The sequence below is a fragment of the Diprion similis genome, chromosome 2 (genome assembly GCF_021155765.1).
Source record: "Diprion similis isolate iyDipSimi1 chromosome 2, iyDipSimi1.1, whole genome shotgun sequence".
NCBI lineage: Eukaryota > Metazoa > Arthropoda > Insecta > Hymenoptera > Diprionidae > Diprion > Diprion similis.
In genome coordinates, this window is record NC_060106.1 from 18,340,852 (window position 1) to 18,359,312 (window position 18,461).

The 18,461-nt window shown below is 34.0% G+C and overlaps 1 protein-coding gene across 3 annotated transcripts; it reads left to right on the forward strand.

The window, feature by feature from the left end:
• Positions 1 to 414: 414 nt before the first annotated feature.
• LOC124413260 (myosin type-2 heavy chain 1) lies at positions 415 to 17,520 on the forward strand. Of its 3 annotated transcripts, none has more exons than XM_046893749.1 (8): positions 415 to 842; positions 1,381 to 1,568; positions 14,914 to 15,050; positions 15,142 to 15,363; positions 15,564 to 15,746; positions 16,023 to 16,151; positions 16,276 to 16,501; positions 16,736 to 17,520. In XM_046893749.1, the coding sequence occupies exons 1-8, from the start codon at positions 718 to 720 to the stop codon at positions 16,831 to 16,833; spliced, it is 1,308 nt and encodes a 435-aa protein (XP_046749705.1). In that variant the 5' UTR covers positions 415 to 717; the 3' UTR covers positions 16,834 to 17,520. The 3 variants fall into 3 exon arrangements, with proteins under 3 accessions (XP_046749705.1, XP_046749686.1, XP_046749696.1); XM_046893730.1 differs by lacking the exons at positions 415 to 842; positions 1,381 to 1,568 and adding exons at positions 11,675 to 12,035; positions 13,340 to 13,565; XM_046893740.1 differs by lacking the exons at positions 415 to 842; positions 1,381 to 1,568 and adding exons at positions 11,679 to 12,014; positions 13,340 to 13,565.
• The last annotated feature ends 941 nt before the right edge of the window (positions 17,521 to 18,461 follow it).

Here is an 18,461-nt window from a genome sequence, read left to right on the forward strand (position 1 = left end):
ACTACATAAGGAATGTTTATGTGAATAAAATTTTGAGTCTACACAGATATTTCATTGATTGTGTAGGGAATTTATTTATTGCTCTACTGTGATTCGAAGAATTCTAATTGCGTGGAGGGAAAAACCAAAATTATAAACGTTAACTGATATATAAATTATTTTCGTAAATTGAAAAGAGTATTCAACAGTGTTATACAATGCTTGATATTCAAGTAAATTATCATACGTGATTCTTAATTATCCTCAGAATTTGCAACAAAAGAATAATGTTCACTCCTGTGCAAGTTGCACGTTTTGACCAGTGTTCAAATTTTCGCGCGTATTCTCCGTAGTTTTAAACAACTGACGAGAGATGGCGGCACTGGTACGTTCGCATGTCTCGAAAAGTGTTTAATTTGACGGGTGGCGCTGCTGTCGCGAGTAATGTTGCGAATCGTGTCGAAACGTCAAAATGTGGCGAAGCTAGTGAAAACAGACCGACGATTAATGGTAAATTAAAGCAATAAAGCGCAATAAAAATACCCCGGAGTTAAATCAGTACTTAAAATAAATTAAACTTCTAAAATCTGAAAATAACGACGCATCCTGCGTCGAGGTGAAAAAACTGGAATACAAAGCGTGATTAGTTTGAGGTTATGTCCGTGTGGATTGGCGAGAAATCGTGTTAAAAATTCATCAGTTGAAACACACATTGCCAAGGGCAATTGGAAATAGACAATGACTCTGCCCGTAATGGCGGTAAAAAATAACAAGGAGACTATTAATCTACTCGACTTGACGACCGACAGCGAATCCTCGATTTCGGACATCGTATTAACACCTAGAAAGAAGAAGGTCAAGAGGTGAGTATTTCCGAATATATTTGAATTCTAAAAAATCTGGACATCGTCACGGAAGAAAGATATCAGTGATGCAATGGGTGCCTTAAATCTTGACCCAGATTCACGTGCCGCCCACACATGTAACGTAAACAAAGGAACATAACCTATATTTTACACTGTTTATAAAATCTGCGTACATGCAAATTATTGGAAGATAAGCAAGTGACGTGAAGTTGCACTTGAGTCTTCGCTGCAAATATTAAAGTGACGCAGTTTTTACAAACGTATCGATTCAACTTATCTACTTTACTCGCAGCTATAAGTGATTTTTTAAAAACTGTTGTAACGAAAGTCACTGTTGAAATTTAGAATAGTAATATTTGACCTTGAAGTTTGAGCACGATTCATAAAGTACCATAAAGCAAGAGTTTGAACAGTCGAATATCTTCGCCAGGAAAATTCCCCCCTTTTAATCGATCAAAGTAATTGCTGTAGGCTGAAAATATTTCCATCGGAATTAAGTATCCTTGGTAAAATTATTGTCTTTTCTTTCTTAAAGGCGTTACAGGTCAGGTGTTTCCTCGAGAGACAATGATGCAAGTTCGTGTGGCTGTGGAAGGTCGCAAACCAGAGTAGCCGCCCTGTGGTTAGCAGCTATTTTGATAACATTTTGGCTATTGGCTTTATCTTGGCTCGCTGCGATACTGCACAACGATATTCAGAATATGTACGCCAGCGTCAGATCAGGTTGGTATCAAAATCTTTTAACATTTATTATCCTCAAACAAGAACGAAGCTTTATTTTATTATTATCGTTCATTGATATTTTCTCCACCCATTCGATCCCATCTAAAAATGAATTTATATACCTGTTAATCCGATCGTTTCCATATTTGCAAATGATTGTTAATCTTAAGAAAAAATTTTATATTAGAAATTATATTTCGTCTTCTAATGTATCGACGAATTTGCCAAATTTTTCGAATTTTAGTGCGACATTTTTTTTCTTTCATAATTGCACACAAATTTTATTCGCTCTCGTCACGTGCCGCAGAATTGCGTTTCACAATTGCTCGATGTTTACGCTGGTCACACTTTCTGTGGACCGCCGCCGTGTTAAGTAACAACCCATATTTGGTGGTTACTGGTTATTATAAGTGTTCTTTACAAGTATTACGTATGTGTGCGTACAGGTAACCGGCTTATGCATCAGTAAGTAGCCAAACGTACGAACAGCAGTTGCTTGCTCATTTTGCGGCCGGGATTATTTAATTGTTACATCTACCGTCGCAAAAATGCAATTAGCGGAAGCAAAAAGAAAAAAAAAAAATTGTACAAATTTCAAATATTAATTTTGGTGCCCCATTTTTTTTTTTTTTTTTTTTTTAACATTCACAAGTGAGTACGAAAATCAATTCGCAAATATCTCAAATTCTTTTCAAATATCATTTCTGATTCTTGTATTTATTCCTTTGTACTTGAAAAATTACAATCTTTCAAGTTAACAATAAGGAAATATAAAATAGCACAAAATAATCGATTATTCAAATGTTTTTATACATTTTTTAAACGGTCGACTCATAATAGTCGTAAAGGATTTAATCGAAACGAAAAAATATCGTATCTATATTCAAATTGATAAATATTACAATAAAGAAAAGAAAAGTGCTTAATGTTTGAAGTCTTTGCTACAGGTACGATGATAATTGGTGCCGGTGAAGGTAATTAACGAGTAATTAGCTTCGCATGTGACTTTGAAGTTATAATTTCGTACGGAAATCACTTTAACAAGTTATAATAAGGCTTTCCACGTGAATGAGATTTGTGAAAAACAAAGTTTGGATTGATTTTTAATTCAAAATATTCAGTATTTCACGCGATACGTAGTTGAAGCATAATTACACAGGCCTACGAAATGGAACTTTTAATATCTCCTTAAAATAATAATCCTTTTTTTAGGTACTTAGGTATGTTGAATTGAAATAGCATATCGAGATTTTTTTTTACAGCATATCGAGATTTATTTTTATGCAATATATACATATTTACCGAGTTTTGAACAATTTTTACGAAAGAATAGAATATAACGAATATAAAATTGAATGTTTAGTTATAAAATGAACAGCGTTAGTTTTCAACAAACTTACGAGACTAGATAAATCAAAAAGACTTATGACACGTTTTTCTACTTCATTCAAAACTCCTGTTCAATTTTTTTTATCGTCTACTTACGTAGCTGCAAATGTGCTTAAAATCACCATAAACAACAACTAGTGAGAGTATATGAATATTTAAATATCAACACTGCCATCAATACATATATAGTTAACACAGAAACTGGAATTTAAGTCTAGAAATACTCAGAAAACAGAAAAAAAAATTTCTCAGAAAATTTACGTGGTAGAATTTTTTTTATATATTTTTTTCATAGATTCATACGTAATACTTATAGAAATTACTACTCAGTTTTATCAGGGAAAACCCATCGCAGGCCTGTTTATTTACATCCAGACTATGGATACCGCCGTGAAGAAATCTTATCAGAGAAGCTGAAATCTTTTCTTTATTTTTTACATTTTTTCTCTCACCTCGTCTCTGCAATCAATTCCTGTCAACAGTGATATTTGCGTTTCGCACAAATCTCCCGCAATTATCCATATCCGTAGCTTTTTTGTAACCCGGATGTGAAATAAAATTCTCCAACACAACGTAAAATTGTGTGATTTGTGGGGAATTGAGTGGGGGGGGGGGGGGGGGGGGGGATATGGTGACGTTTGCGGAAACTGCTATATTTAAGCCCGCGAGTTCTGAGATTTGAAAATAAAAGGAAAAGAAAGAGAAAGAAATTGAAGCATAAATACGTAAAAATTAATCGAAAAATAATCCTAAATTGAATGGGAAAGTGGAATAAAACGAGAAAATGAATGGAAGGAATGATATTGAAACAGTTTGGATTCACTTCACATGCCTTTCGGTAATACGTCTAGCTGTCTTCAAATATTTAGGTATAATGTAGACTCCAAGGCCCTCAGGGCACAGCTGTGATTCATTGGAGGCGTTTTTATAGATTTATCGAGGCGAAAAACGTCGCTTCGAATTGAGGTAAAAATTGGCTTACTCTGCAAATTGCTTAGAATGAGTTTCCCTCACTACGATATCGGTTGCTTCGTATTTACCTACTATTTTAAGTACCTACTTGTGTGATTTCATGCACACAAAAATAATTTTCCATAATAAAATCTATTCATTTGAGACAAAATTTTATTCGTTCAAAACAGAGGGTTCATGGTAGCCATTGGTCAGGGAAAACCATTAATTTGTCAATTTTTCAATCAGCCAGGGACTAATGGAGAATGGCGATAACGAAATGAGAACGAATAAAGCTTCTGTCGTAAAAGAGCAATATTCTACGAATAATTTATCTCCATGTGTTCGCTTCCATGACCGTGAAACAGACCATAAAAATATTTCTGACTACCAATCAATCTTTTCAATTATAGAGGTAAGCTTACAAGCTATTTTACATCCATTTTTTTGTGTATTTAGAGACATTTTCAATATATTTCCATGCCGTTATTTTTTTTTTTTTGCTACTTCTGATAATATACTAATTGGTTTTCAATATTTGAAAGTAATTATTGCGATATAATGTAAATTATTATTGTCAGAAACAAATTAATTGAAAAAAATCATGAAAATTTAAAAAAATAATTCATTTCTGAGAAAGTTAGTTAAAGTTATACGTACACATGTTTTACGTCAATTATAAGTTTTCGGTTTCATCGCTGATTACAAATCTGAAATCAGATTTTGAAAATTCAGTATAGCGAATCCAATCAGCGACCCCGAAAACCCATGCATAAAGTTTCTTGACCGTATTCGATGAAATTTGAAATTCTCGTCCGCCGTATTAGATCCGTCATCTCAAGTTTTTGATTTTTAATTTCATATTCGTAAACAGCGACCTCAAAAATCATAAAACATTATCTTGTTATAAAAGTTGACTCATCACAATAACGTGTGCTTAAAGGGTAAATTCTGAGCTTCATTCGTTAGTTCCACTTAATAAAAAAAAAAGCAAAAAAAAAAAAGAAAAATTCTAACTCGGTGGGATAAGTCAGGAAATTTGTTCGAGTATAAACGTTTCAGCGGAACAAATATCAGGAAATCCTTCGTGTTGCGATAAGAAAAAAATTAAAATGAACTAAAAACCAAGAGTTCCGGAATAGACGAAATACGAAGGTACGAAAGCACCCGAAATTTCGGCTCGTCGGCGTTCCTGCATGCGCGAATCGATGGAGAGACGCGCGTCGAATTGCGTTTATTCGCGTTTGCGCGGACCGGCTGGCCGGAATTGTGCAAATTCGTGCATCGCTGGGGGCGAGAAAATCAGCCCTTCGCACCCCTTTGAACACTCGATAGAATCCCGCACCTTCGCTAAATTCAGTTTCCGTTCTCCGATGAGCGAGACTCACCGGATTCGCCTTCGATGACGAACTGTCATGCATCCCACATGCGTGTCCCTGTTTCTATGTGTGCGCGTGTGTTCGGATACTTTGTACAGTGACAAGGGTGATCAGTCAGTGCGGGTGGTTCTAACAGCAGCTTTCTCCTCTCTTTGCGCCAGTATTTCTCACCGAATACACGATATATAGTCAAGTTTGCTGGTGATTTCAATTTTTCTTCTTCTTTTCTTTTCGTCCCTTTTATTGAGGTTTTTTTTTTTTCGTTGTTGTTGTTGTGTTGTTGTTGTTTTTTTTTTTTCTTTAATATACGCGTGCGCTGCGAAAAATTTCGCGAGAAAAGTGTGGGAATATAAAAAGGAAAGCTTGTCGTGTAATTTGTGGGTTTGTAGGCTATACTTTCGAATCGCTAATTTTACTATTGCGATTGTAATTTGAATTGTTATTATTTATTTCTTTCGCAAAAGAAATATCGCTGTGTAAAATATATATGTACATATATTTTGTTTTGTCCTTGTGTACAAATTATTTGCAGTTGAACAATATTTAATTTTTATTCGAACAGATTTCTTTCTTTACCGTGAAGTTGCGATATTTGCGATAAAGAATTTAAGATGAAAGTATATATCGATATTCGGAAATAATTTGGAAAATCTAACGATATGCATGGAATTCGCAGGGAATTTTGTAAATGGAAAAATTTGACGAATTTCAGAGGTTTCACTTCCGTTATCTTATTTATTAAAGATTGATAGACGAAAATTTGAATCGAAATTATATTGAATAAAATTCTCACGCGAATATTTTTTTTTATCTATAAGTTACGTATATAATTGAAAAATCGCGTGGGTATGAATAATTGAACTAATTGAACGTTGACACTGTACAACTTCAATTTATACTTACCAATTTCTACAATTCAAATCTTATCGTTAGCTGTATATCGTTTGCTCGCCTATCGCTCCGATAAAAACAAAAGAAAAAGAAAAACAAAGTGAATAAGTGTTGTATACTACATACGTACGACACACTTGAATTATCGTGACATGTGATTCTCGGTTCTTTTATATTTACGGTATTAACCTTCGCACTCGTTCAATATAATACCTATAATACCCGTAAACTTGTATTCAAATGTTGTTCCAACTTAATCTCCAAGTTGCTCGTGTTCTGTTTTCAAAATTTACATTCACGAGGCTTAGGATTATACTCACGCATATGTAATACATTCTATACACAGCAGGGACAGGTAACAAGGCGTGTCGTGCCATGCAGCCTGTAATCAAGCGATTAGATTGATAATTAAGGAGTTGTTAAGACCTGCCGGAGGTTTTTCTTATTTTTTTAAGGAGTCTTAAAATTGCGTTTTTTTTAGCTTCCTTTTCTTTCTTCTTTGAGTGACGCGAGGATGACGGTATACATACTCGGTATTTAACTTAGGCAAAGACACGTTATCGTAAAAAAAGAAGAAGAAGAAGAAGAAGAAGACAAAGAAAAAGAGATAAAAAGGCAGGCTCTACCGTTTGGTCTTCCGTGAACGCGTTTCATTGCGGATATACGTTTTTGCAACAGGAAATCCAGGCGACAGCGGTTACTATTATTCTTGAAATTTCAAGCAAAATCTGATGCTAGTTAATATTCACTGCCAATACCACATTTCCTGCTTATTTCTACATTCAATCTGTTTGTTTAGTTTAGTTTTATATTTTTTTCAATTTTTCGTAGTATCAACATCAAGTTATCAATAATTACAAGAAAATATCGTACGAATGATCAGATTGTTAAATTTTCTCCCCGTCACAGCTAGAAAACTAGTTTTCATTTTTTACCGGGAAGAAGTGTGTTTTTCTTTGGTTACATGGTAAAATAGAAAAACAAGAAATTTCGCTTGAATTTATAAAAAATTAATTCATCTAATACAAAATCAAAGTACTCTTAAGATAATTTTTGTTTACTCTTTTAAGTTTAAAATACTTCCGTTGCATGTTACGATAATTTTTCTGCGCACACAATTTTTCCGCACGATCTGAAATCGCTTGTTGGCTAATCAGAGCCGTTTCAACGTCACGTTCTGCTCTCACCTGCACTTATCATTGTACGTATCTACGTAAGAAAAACGTGTTGAGTTATTAGAATGTTGTTGTGTATCGCTGCATAAACTCGTGTAATATCGCGATTAATACGTCGAGTAGAATTATGTTTATAACCAAACGGTAAATACAATCGTTTTTGCGAATCACTGTGCTGTGTCAAATCTTCGATATCGTTATTACTGTGCTGAAATTCTTGCTTCCCAAGACTTGGATAATACGAACGAATTAAATAAAAAAAAAAAAAAAAATTAACTACCAAAATAAATATATTCTGCACACTCGACCGAAATAATTTTCGTTATTATGTTCTCTTTCATACAATTCATGTTATGTGTGTTGAACCGATATAAATGGAAAAAAATGTGAGAAAAAAAATCGTTTTAACTAACCCACTTTTTATTCGACGTGACTCACTCACCAGGCTATTGCTGCTGCTTTTCTAAAGTTCTCTGTACCTTGTATTATATCAGTATATGTAACGTATGTATGTACATATAGATATTCGTCATCGGCATCGCGTATTTACTCTTGTTTTGTACTCTTCATATGTTCTGCTTATCTGAAGCCACGCCTTCAACATTTTAAATTCAGATTTCTAATATCTTTTTCATCTGTGATTTATCTTCGTATAAATTTATCGATTCGCGCAGAGAGTCAATGTGAAAAAAATATTCTTTCATTTTGCGTTCAGTTAATTTTTATTTTCTTTCAATAAATTAGTGAGGAAAATTTTCTAATAATTTTAATTAAATTTTTCCAGAAAGAGCAATCCAACCTCATTCCTTCACGTCACCTTATACTCACACCTAAATCTATATCGATCTATGCTTATGTAAAGTAAATCAATGAACATTGGGCGTGGCGGTAACAATTTATTAGCTCGAAGGCAGCAGCTTATACCTTCATCCGTAAGTCTTATTGCCAGTTCCATTAAATCCCACGTTCGCCAATATTGGCACCGATTTCCAGCAAACAATCATTCATAACGATGGTCGAATCGTGTAATAAAGATTCCACCACACATGTTGCGGAAACAGAGATTAACTTTATACTGATAAAATATGTTTTAGTAAAACAAACAAATCGTTGTATTTCAATTGTTTTTTTCTTCATGTGATATCAGTTTGAAAATCTTACGAGATCCAACGATTATACTTATTCCAGTTGAGTTTACTGTCGTTTGAAACGTGCCAAAAGTTTGCTTCCAAAAATTTTTTCGTAATATCCAAAATACAAAATTTAATACCACGCAGAAATCTTTCATTTCTCAACCGACTTGACACGTAAATTTTTTTTTTTTTCTCTGAAGAATTAGCGATCCTAAAATCGACAATAATTTCATCATTTCAATACAAATCGCATCAATCTATCTCTGATCATGAACAAAAAACTGCACTTTCTCTCGTTTGAATCCCAAAAATATTTCTCACAATTTTTTCCAAAAATAATTGTACAGCGGGACTGAAAATTAATTGTAAGCATGTATTGAAAATTTTTCAATTTATCAAATCGTAGATTAGATAGGTAATTATTAGTAATTATTCATTTCATTCAAATTTTGTCCTCCTTTTCATTTTCGTCTTCATCTTCTTCTTCTTCTTTTTTCTCCTCGGCATTTTTGTTTTCACGACGTTTCACTCGTCGCGGTTTTTAATTACTGTACGTATACCTGTACGTACACCCACACCTGACATTGCGTTATATCTGTACTGTTCGCAAGGCTGCGACGTCCGTCTTCTTCTCCCACACCGGCTGGACTCGTCGTTTCAGAACGATTGATAAGAGCTCAACTGCTTCGCTCGATACAAGTTACATTATTCCCGCAGTATCACGCGAGAGCTCGCTGCATGAAGCTCGGAAATATAAAGTGCCTATATATACCTGCATAAGCGTGAAGATGATCTCGTAATTTTTATTTTCAAAATTTAAACCGCATTGTGACTTGTCGCATGGCGCATAAACTCCGGATCTATAACAACCACAGTGCGTCGTAGTGATTGCCCTGATCTATCGATCGATCTGTCGATTGCATCAAGCGCTAAATTGATCCGCTAATATCGGTCTTCCAAATCTCACGGTATAAGTGAATAGCAAATAAGAAAACAAACAAACTCGCCTTACAAAAGTGTCTCGATCATATTTCACGAGGGAGAAAAAAAGTTTCCTTACGTATAATAACTGGCAGTTATTGCAGTTCTTATACACTATATGCGATAGTAATTTTGCTCGATAATAGTAACAGTAATAAAAATAATAATCGTAATCTCTGTGAAATAAAATTTTTTTTTAAGGACTTACAACTTACAGTTTTATTATTACGTTGCAGTTTTTACATCATTTAATTTTTCGTAGGATTCATTTTTGAGGCGCACTTGACTTGACTTAGGTTGCGTTTTTTTTCTGTATAAAACAAACGATAAACCGCGGTTGCGGCCTTGATTAAAATTTCCCGATAAATTGGAGATAGTCTATCGATAATGTATAGCTGACGTTGATCCCAGTACATTGTTATAGGTGTGGTTCATTTTTTCGTCTATCGCATCGCACCGTGCGATCCATCGATCCCCACGACTATACAAACGACGAATATTAATGTACCTCACACCGCTGAAAAATTTAGACAATGCTGCTCGAGAACCTTGAGGGGAAATTCAGGTGTGCGTGTGTGTACATATTGAGGAATACGTACACAGGTAGAAAAAAAATGTCCCAGCAAGTCCATTAAAATTTTTGAGTTAATTTAACCATTTTTTAATGAATTACCAAGTGAAAAAAAACAAATTGAAAATTACAAGTTGATAGTTTATGTGACGATTTAAATTTTAGAACCACAAAAATTTGTTTAATATTCTAATAGAAATGTAAAAAATAACACAAATATAAAGTGGAATTTTGAACACGTTTGTTGATCGATTAATGACCGGGTCTGCAGGCTGAAGGATGAAATAACGATTTGCTTGTATGACGTTTAGGTATATAATATTTAAGGGGAATACGCAACTCGTGTATATGGACGAATAACATTTCGGCGAGGCTTTTTTCGCTATTCATTCGTTTTCGTTCTTGTCGTCGCAAGTTATTTTACTGCGTGCAATTAAGTTGGATCGTCTGCACGCATCCTGCAATACGTTATAATTTTTTTAATTTCCTTTGTTTGGTCAAGTGTGTCGCGATGTATTATTGAATATTAAACTGACGATATCACGTGGTATTCTGTGTACATACGGATCGGCTTTGTCGAAACCTGCAATCCGCCTAATATCGTCGAATTAAGTGTATTTTAAAATTGTCAAGCAAAAACGATGTTTTGGAAATCCGATCGTACAATGAAACGATGATAAACGTTTTTCATTCAAATCGATGTATTCACAAAACTTACGTGGTTCTGAATTTACTTGTCGACGGTTCTAGATAATTATCATTTTTAAAATATAGTGAAAGAGAAATCATAAAATTAAATTTTATCGCACAGATTGATAGTCAGTACAAACAATATTGACCAAATTATAGTCGGACCGGATATACACAGACCTACTGATAACGGAAATGTGAAATCAGATTTCCGTAAATTCAAATTCTGGCTATTATTTGAAAATGTAGGCTGGTTCATTCGTACAAATGTACGAATAGCACAGCACCTAAGGCTTGTAAATAGGCGTACCATAGTTTATTATCACCTTTGTGTATATATACGTGTCAAGAGTAAATATGTTTTCACAGAGTTCCACGTTATACTCAATTATCTCTTAGATAAAAATAATAACTTGTTCCTTTCATATCTTAAATTATACGAAGTTAATGCGAAATTTTTACGATTTTTCATTGTTCTCGTAAGAGGGTAAAAACTGATTATTTTTTTTCTTTGATTCCATTTACATGTACTCTGTATCACACAAAATTTTATTTCCCATAATACCTATGTTATACAATCAATAACGAAACATATGAGATAAGTTTTTACCCTCATCTTATAATATTTTGTCGACAATAAATGTTTAGTTTTTTCTTTTTTCCTCTCTTTCTTTGCTTTGCATTCCTCGTCGTTGATTTCAATATCATTCGAATGAAAATATTTGATTCATTACAGTTGAACTGTACATATGATAACGAGGATAAAGAAATTTAAAAAAAAAAGCATAAACGTGGAATTCAAGCTCGCATATAACATAACACATTATTTTCCAACGAGTAAAACTGTGAGTATTTATTCAAATGATAAATATTATAAATATATGTGTAAAAATTTGACAGTGTACGTCCATTGATGACGAAAAACTAATTTTGAAAACTCGCGGTGTTTAATACTCGAAAAGAAAAGAAAAGAAGAACAGGGAAAACTCGTGGGTGAAATTTGTTCCGAAGTCTAGCTGCGGCAAATGCGGCAGACTTCTTCCTGGTCTCGAAAAAGACGGAGGTGATAGTTGTGGAAAGAACCTTGTTAGTTAAATAAATAGTGTAAAGTGGGTGCCCAGGATAATACCGAAGGCGACAGTGTCGTCCTCCTTGAAATGGACTCCGTAGCTGTGACGGTGCCACTTCGACCACCGACGAAAAAGATGAAGAAACGCAAGGAGCTCGATGCTTTGGCTGCTCCACACGCCATCACAAGGCGAAATTCTGGCAAACGCAGCTCCCAGGTAATACAGCAAATCAGCAAGGTTTTTTGCTTGTTTATTCGGTCATTGAACGGGGGTGAGGATGTAGAAGGATCTGAAAATAGAGGGACAAATGTCAGATTTTCAAAGCTAAAGTGTTACTGAGTCGTTACAATGAATAAGAGCACAGCAAGCCACAAAACAGTGGTCCTAGAAATGTCCTTGAATTTTGCTTGTTCTTCAAAAGTCGTAGAAACTATCCTCAAATTTTCCTAGTATCCTGGAAATATTCTATTTTCAATGTCCTGGAAACGTCCTGGAATTGTCCTTGAATTCGTTACGGATTTTTTACTGGACACCATGAGTCACAGATAGTATCTTTCGAAATTTTGGGGAGTGAAAAGTCACTCCTTTCGCGTTGAAGTCGAACCGCTATGACAGGAGTGAGATTTTATCTGAGAAAATTTGGGTGTTCTTTGATTTTTTTAAAACAAGAAAGAAAAAAAATTTCCAATTTTTTTTTACAACTTTTCGCACAATCTAGAGAGCACTTTAATTTTTCAAATATTTTTTTTTAGGTTTCTATCTACATATCTCACTCTTTTTTGGAACGGCTCAGTTTTTATTTCGTCATATTTAGAGAGCAGGTTCCTGACTACGTTTCGATTTTGTATGTTTTGAAATTCTGCAGGATAGATTTTCGCTCTTTCGAAAGTTTGATATTCTGACTTTTCCGTTTTCTCAACTTTTTACATTTTGACTCCCACTTATCGTTCAATAATTTATGTTGCACAGATCAATTGCAAAGATGCCAATATCCGTAGGATAACGCTGATACTTGATCCTATTATTTCTCTGACGATTTCTTTTTTCTGGCGTTTTTAAATATCGTTCCAATTTTTCGATTATATACCCTCGACAACAGTCGCGTGAAAGAAAAAACGTGACATGATTATTTTCCAATTAGCAAATGGCAGTTTATTAATTCTCATAGCTGACATACTATATCTATACCTATGTAAACTATAAAATGATTAATTGCAGATGATCGATAAACCGAAATTGCTACAATCAGAGAGCCTGAAACGTCGTTAATTTTTTACACACCATAAAAAACGGAATCCTGAATTTCAAAGCGTTTTTTCTTTTCGAAACCTCGTTGAAACTACGGATCTAAATTTTTTCCCCGACTTTCAAATTCAAGTCAAGCTTTTCTCCACAACAAAAAAACTGTGACGATACTTGACGATTCATATACTGTAAATACGTATAAAAAAAAACAACTTATTATTAGTTAATAATTTGTACGGCATCGACCGTTTAAATATAAGGAAAAAAATATTTTTTCAATGTTTTGTTTTTTTTAGGAACTTCTGACGGACAGTAGCGACGACAGATCGGAATATTGGAGCGTTTCGACGCGAGGGGGTCGTAAGTGTCGAGGAAGTCGAAGAAGTCGAAGTTGTCCTGGTTTTCTTCGAGCTTGCAGTGCATTTTTAGCATGTGCCTCGATTCTCGCCACAGCAACATTGATCTGGTTGTTTATCGACGTTCGTCAGCAGCTCAGTGCTCTTCGCACGGAATTGGACCAAGGTATAATAATTAAGACGTCGACACAAAGAAGGCGAATTTACAAAAGTTTCGGACAATCCTTAGGAACGATGAACCTCGTATTCAACTGATGGGCGAATCCAGTATTATTATTATTATTGTTGTTTTTATTGTTATTATTTTACCTCTCTTGGTGGGTCCTCGTAATTTATTTTTTCATACGTGATTTATACGTAATATATTATACAAGTAATTGGTCGTGGCAATAAAAAGTTTTATTGTGAATTGTGTGAATTTTTCACATTGTGTAGGAAAATATTTTTCAAAACAATTCATTTACGTTAGTGTTATTGTGTTGAAATGGCATATGTTGATTTGTTCATAAATCTGTGTTACTACTGATATCTATTATAATGATATATTGATTATTATTGTAATTATTGTATACTTCACGAAACTCGATTCACTTGAATTGAATTTGAAAATATATAACGAGGTGCTGAAGTAGGAAATAATCATTTTAAAAGAAATTTGTTCCCTGTGTTCTAAAAACGTGTGACTTATTATTATTAACAATACACCGGAAGCTCGAAAGCTTTGGCGGAAAAAGCGCGTTCATTGTATCTCTATGCTGCCTACTTTTCACTCCAATTTTTTTCACGCCTGTAACGCGTGACTTAAAGGGAGCTAAAATCTCCTCTTCCTTTGACGTCACTTCAGACCTCCATTCCTGCCATCCGGAGTCTCTTCCAGTTCACCGATTCAACTCTCTGGGGTTGTAGCTTATGACTTTTAGATGTAATGGTTGTGAAAAAAAGAAATATACACGTATAATATTTTTCTACCTTCCCTTTTACTTCTCTGTAGGTTCGAGGCTTCTTTATCCTTTGATAAATGCATTTTAATCTTCATTATAAAACATGTATGAAGCCGTCAATCGGTTTAATGTACACAGTATAAAGTCACGTACCCTATATATAAGAGTAGAAACATTATATTATGTAAGAATATGATCTTGTTATATCTATATGTGTATTATATCTATCGATACAATCCAAAATGAAAATGGGTTTTAGTATGACTATTAGTGAAGAAGAAAGAGTAGAAAAATGGTGGAACTTTATGATATGCAGGTTCATAAAGAAAAAAAAAAGTATACATAAGAAGTAAAAATTGGTTCTCTTCCCATTTCAAAATCAATGTGAAAAATTTTGTTTCATACCTGCTGAAATAATTTTCGGGTATCAGCATTTTTTTTATTAGTTTTATACATGCAGGAGTCAAAAGGTCTGCGTATTAACTCTGTACGCTACATTTGTACATACAATGCACACGAAGTTTGTGAATATTGTACTGATGTTTGTACCTTCGCTGTACGTTTGTGTTTCAGTTATAGCAGGCAATGAAAACGTTCCGGATACTCTCCAGAAGTATCATTCACTGTCGAGGGATCTTCAGAACAACCAAACGATCATATTCGCCAATCTGAACGACATCAAACTTCAAATAGCCAATTTTACGACTCAGGTATATAAAATCACGTGTCTTTGCTGTTTGGTATCTCAATGTTAAGACCTTTGGTGACAAAATTTGTTTTTCTCCTCTCGTGGCATTTCAGCTATCGACTCTGCAGCACGGGCTTCTCGATGTTCAGAATACTGTAAAGGCTGCGCCAGAACTCAGTAGCGTTCCTGAAGAGTTGAAATCTCTCCAAGCCAATCAAGCGACGCTCGGTAGCCAAGTGAAAGACATGGAAACTACCGTCACGTCTCTTAAATCAAGCAACACCAGGATACAAGATGTCCAAAATAATTTATCAGCGAATATAACAACGTTAGAGGTTCGCTCAGTACTAAAACAGTTGAGATAAATACTGATTACTTACAAAAAATTTACAATCTTTCAAAAATGTGGAAATATAAGTACTTTCTGTGTTTCATACGAACCTTTCATTAAGACGTTGGAATACTTACTTTTATATCACGATTGATAACTGGGGGAATTGATTAAAATTTAACTTTGTATTATATTTGCATGCAGAATTCACTGGCGACGCTATCTAGCAACATGCAGCGTCCTGAAGCTGTACTTTCTGATGAAAGTAAAGCTCAGATTGAATCGATTCGCACGGAGATTACTCAGTTGGTGAAAAACTTGACTGCACTTGCTGAGAATTCGACGCAAAATCTCAAGTGGACAACTGAGAATCGAAAGGCAGACCGAGTAAGAATGCAGATTGGATACAATAATAATAATTCCTCGCTTATAATCCATCGAGGAATGCATGTCGGAATTGAAAACCTATAGCAGATTTTTTTTTCCTTCATGTTCCTGTGATTTTCCTAAAATTACGGACTGTCATTTAAAAACTTCAGGGTCAGGCCTAGAAATTTAAATCTTACTCTTCAAAACAAGCCAAAATCAGAGTTATTTTTTTATGAACTATTTAAATATGGATTAACCAATATTCAAACTCAATGCACATGTTATTGTTCACAGAGACAGTTAGGTGTGGTACAGGAGCAAGTGGCGAATGTTAGTACGAAGATCGAATCGTTGGAGAACGAATGCGCGAGGATAACCAATGTGGCAACAATTAAGGACTCCGTTAATAAATTATCTGAGAGCGTGAGTGTATTTATGTTATACATGTTCTTCAATAATTGTGCAATTGTCAAATCTTCCAAAAAATTGGTAAATCGTGCTACAATTTGTATTTATTTCTTATGGATATTTGACATTTCATTCACAGTTGAAGGCTGGTAATGTTGAACTAGAAAAGAAGCTGAAGAATTTGGAAAATAGATACAACTCATTGCAAAACTCTAGCGACGCGATGTTGGTGTCTATTACGAAGCTCCAAAACTTGACAGCCAACGTCACAACTGAAGACGCGGTCTCGACTGGAAAAGTTTCTGGTCGTAAAGACGTCAGAGAATCATCAGAGACCAAATTGCTTGGGCAGATGGCTGATGGAGGTCAGTATTTCAAAGGCTTTCATTCTTCAGACTAGAATCACAACGGTGCAAGATATTCTTAATTCTAGACATGCACTCGCCTCTTTGCTTAATTCAGATAGTTTTATGTAAATATTCAGTTGATAAATTAATCAAACGTGATTACGATATTGAAATTTAATTGGAGAGAGCAGTCTTCGTTTATTTTTCATTTTGTCTCCCGCTGATTTGTCTGCTTTTTCTTGAACATTGTAGGAGAGGCAAATGGAAAATCACCCAGCATATCGGCTGTGGAATCTGTACCAGTTAAACAAGTACAGAAAAACAATGCAGGGGGTGATGGCACCACGTAACTTGGAACCTCCGATTACTTGTTGAATTCCACTGATTGAACAAAGTCCTATGTAAAGTAAAAATTAGTAATAAAAACCCTCGCGAAAGGTAGGGTAATACCTATACATGTCTGGGTGTATATACATATAGGTATAAAATAACCAATCAATGAATTGTTTATATTATTATATCATTTGAAAGGTATTGTTGCCAGAGATTTTGGTTCATGTAATCAATATAGCATGAGAGATACGTACATATTTTTTATCTCAATTGTAACAAAGTCATAATTAATAATATGTACCAGTTACAATAGTTACATAGTAGGTATATACATAAATGCATGAAACGAGATATGCTACACATGAGAATAATGTTTTAACGAATTGTAAATATATTTTGGAGTGAGAATGCATTTAATAATTAATTTGAGTCGTATATTATCAATATTTCTATTATTTATTTATATAGTTAATGTGTAACGGATTTCCGGATATATTGAGGTCAACAGTACAAAGTCCTTAACGGTTTGGAAATAATTTCTCAATATTTCGCATAAAGGGTGTTGTCATTATTCTTGTACATTTTATATAGGAAAAAAAGACATACAGAATAAAAAAATTAAAAAAAGTATTGAAAGTTTTGTAGAGGGTAGTGGATCCCGTTTGAAGCGATGGCAACGGTACGATCAGTCATGATATCAGTAACTGACAAGAATAAATAAATAATGCGTAGCATTGACTGGAATCAAAATTCCGTCAGAAAAGTAAGGGCGAAAAGAATAAATTAGAAAGGTGAGAAATGATATGAATAATTTTCGTTACACAGAGACGTTGTTTTCGTATACAAAGTATACACAGGTGTATCAAATACATTTCTACTTAAAGAAGTTAAAGTAAGGGAATAAAAAATAAAAAGATTTATTATAGTTATATACTTTTTTGATTTTATTTCGTGCAAATGAAATCAAATTTTTTTAATATGAATAGGGTCTGATTACTGGTATTCAACGATTAGTGTATGTGAATTTCTTTTTGTACTTATTGAATTGAATGACAGTGAAAATCGTTATATGTAATTATTCAAGCTACATTTTCAATTTCGAGAAAAGATCAGGCTGATTATACGAATTTGGCATATTGTAATTACCCATTAAAGTCAATCAAAATAAAAGTTAGGGAGAAAAGCAAAAGTAAAATTAATGAAGTGTCTGCAACGACAAACAGAGGGAAAGATTGCTAGGCTTAATAAATTGATATCAAAGTGTCAAAAGTATTAAAATTTGCGGAATCATCTATTGACACGTTAAATCGATGATTTTGGGTTTTTTTCAAGTAAAAATGAAATACTTAACTTCAAAGAAGAAAAAAGGATACATTTTCGTGCCAATATATAAGCGATACAAAATAATTGAATCGAATTATGAAATATGGCACAACTATCAAAAGTATAGTATATTTATAATATGATAAATTAAGAAATTGAGAAACATTGATAATTGCAGTCGCTTACTGCTTCTAGCCTTGAGGCATATTTATAAATTTTCCCATGTGATGATGTTGAAATTGAACAAAGGTGGAATTCAAGTCCGATTAAAATCTCTACACAAAGTTATCATTAGCCAGGCTTTTATCGTGGCAAACAATTT

Bases quoted from the DNA above. Each gene is read 5' to 3' on its own strand.
- LOC124413260 (XM_046893730.1), top strand. From the start codon at position 11,886: ATGGACTCCGTAGCTGTGACGGTGCCACTTCGACCACCGACGAAAAAG. The intron at 16,152-16,275 runs GTGAGTGTATTT...TTTCATTCACAG, and splicing joins TTAATAAATTATCTGAGAGC to TTGAAGGCTGGTAATGTTGA. The intron at 16,502-16,735 runs GTCAGTATTTCA...TGAACATTGTAG, and splicing joins TGGGCAGATGGCTGATGGAG to GAGAGGCAAATGGAAAATCA.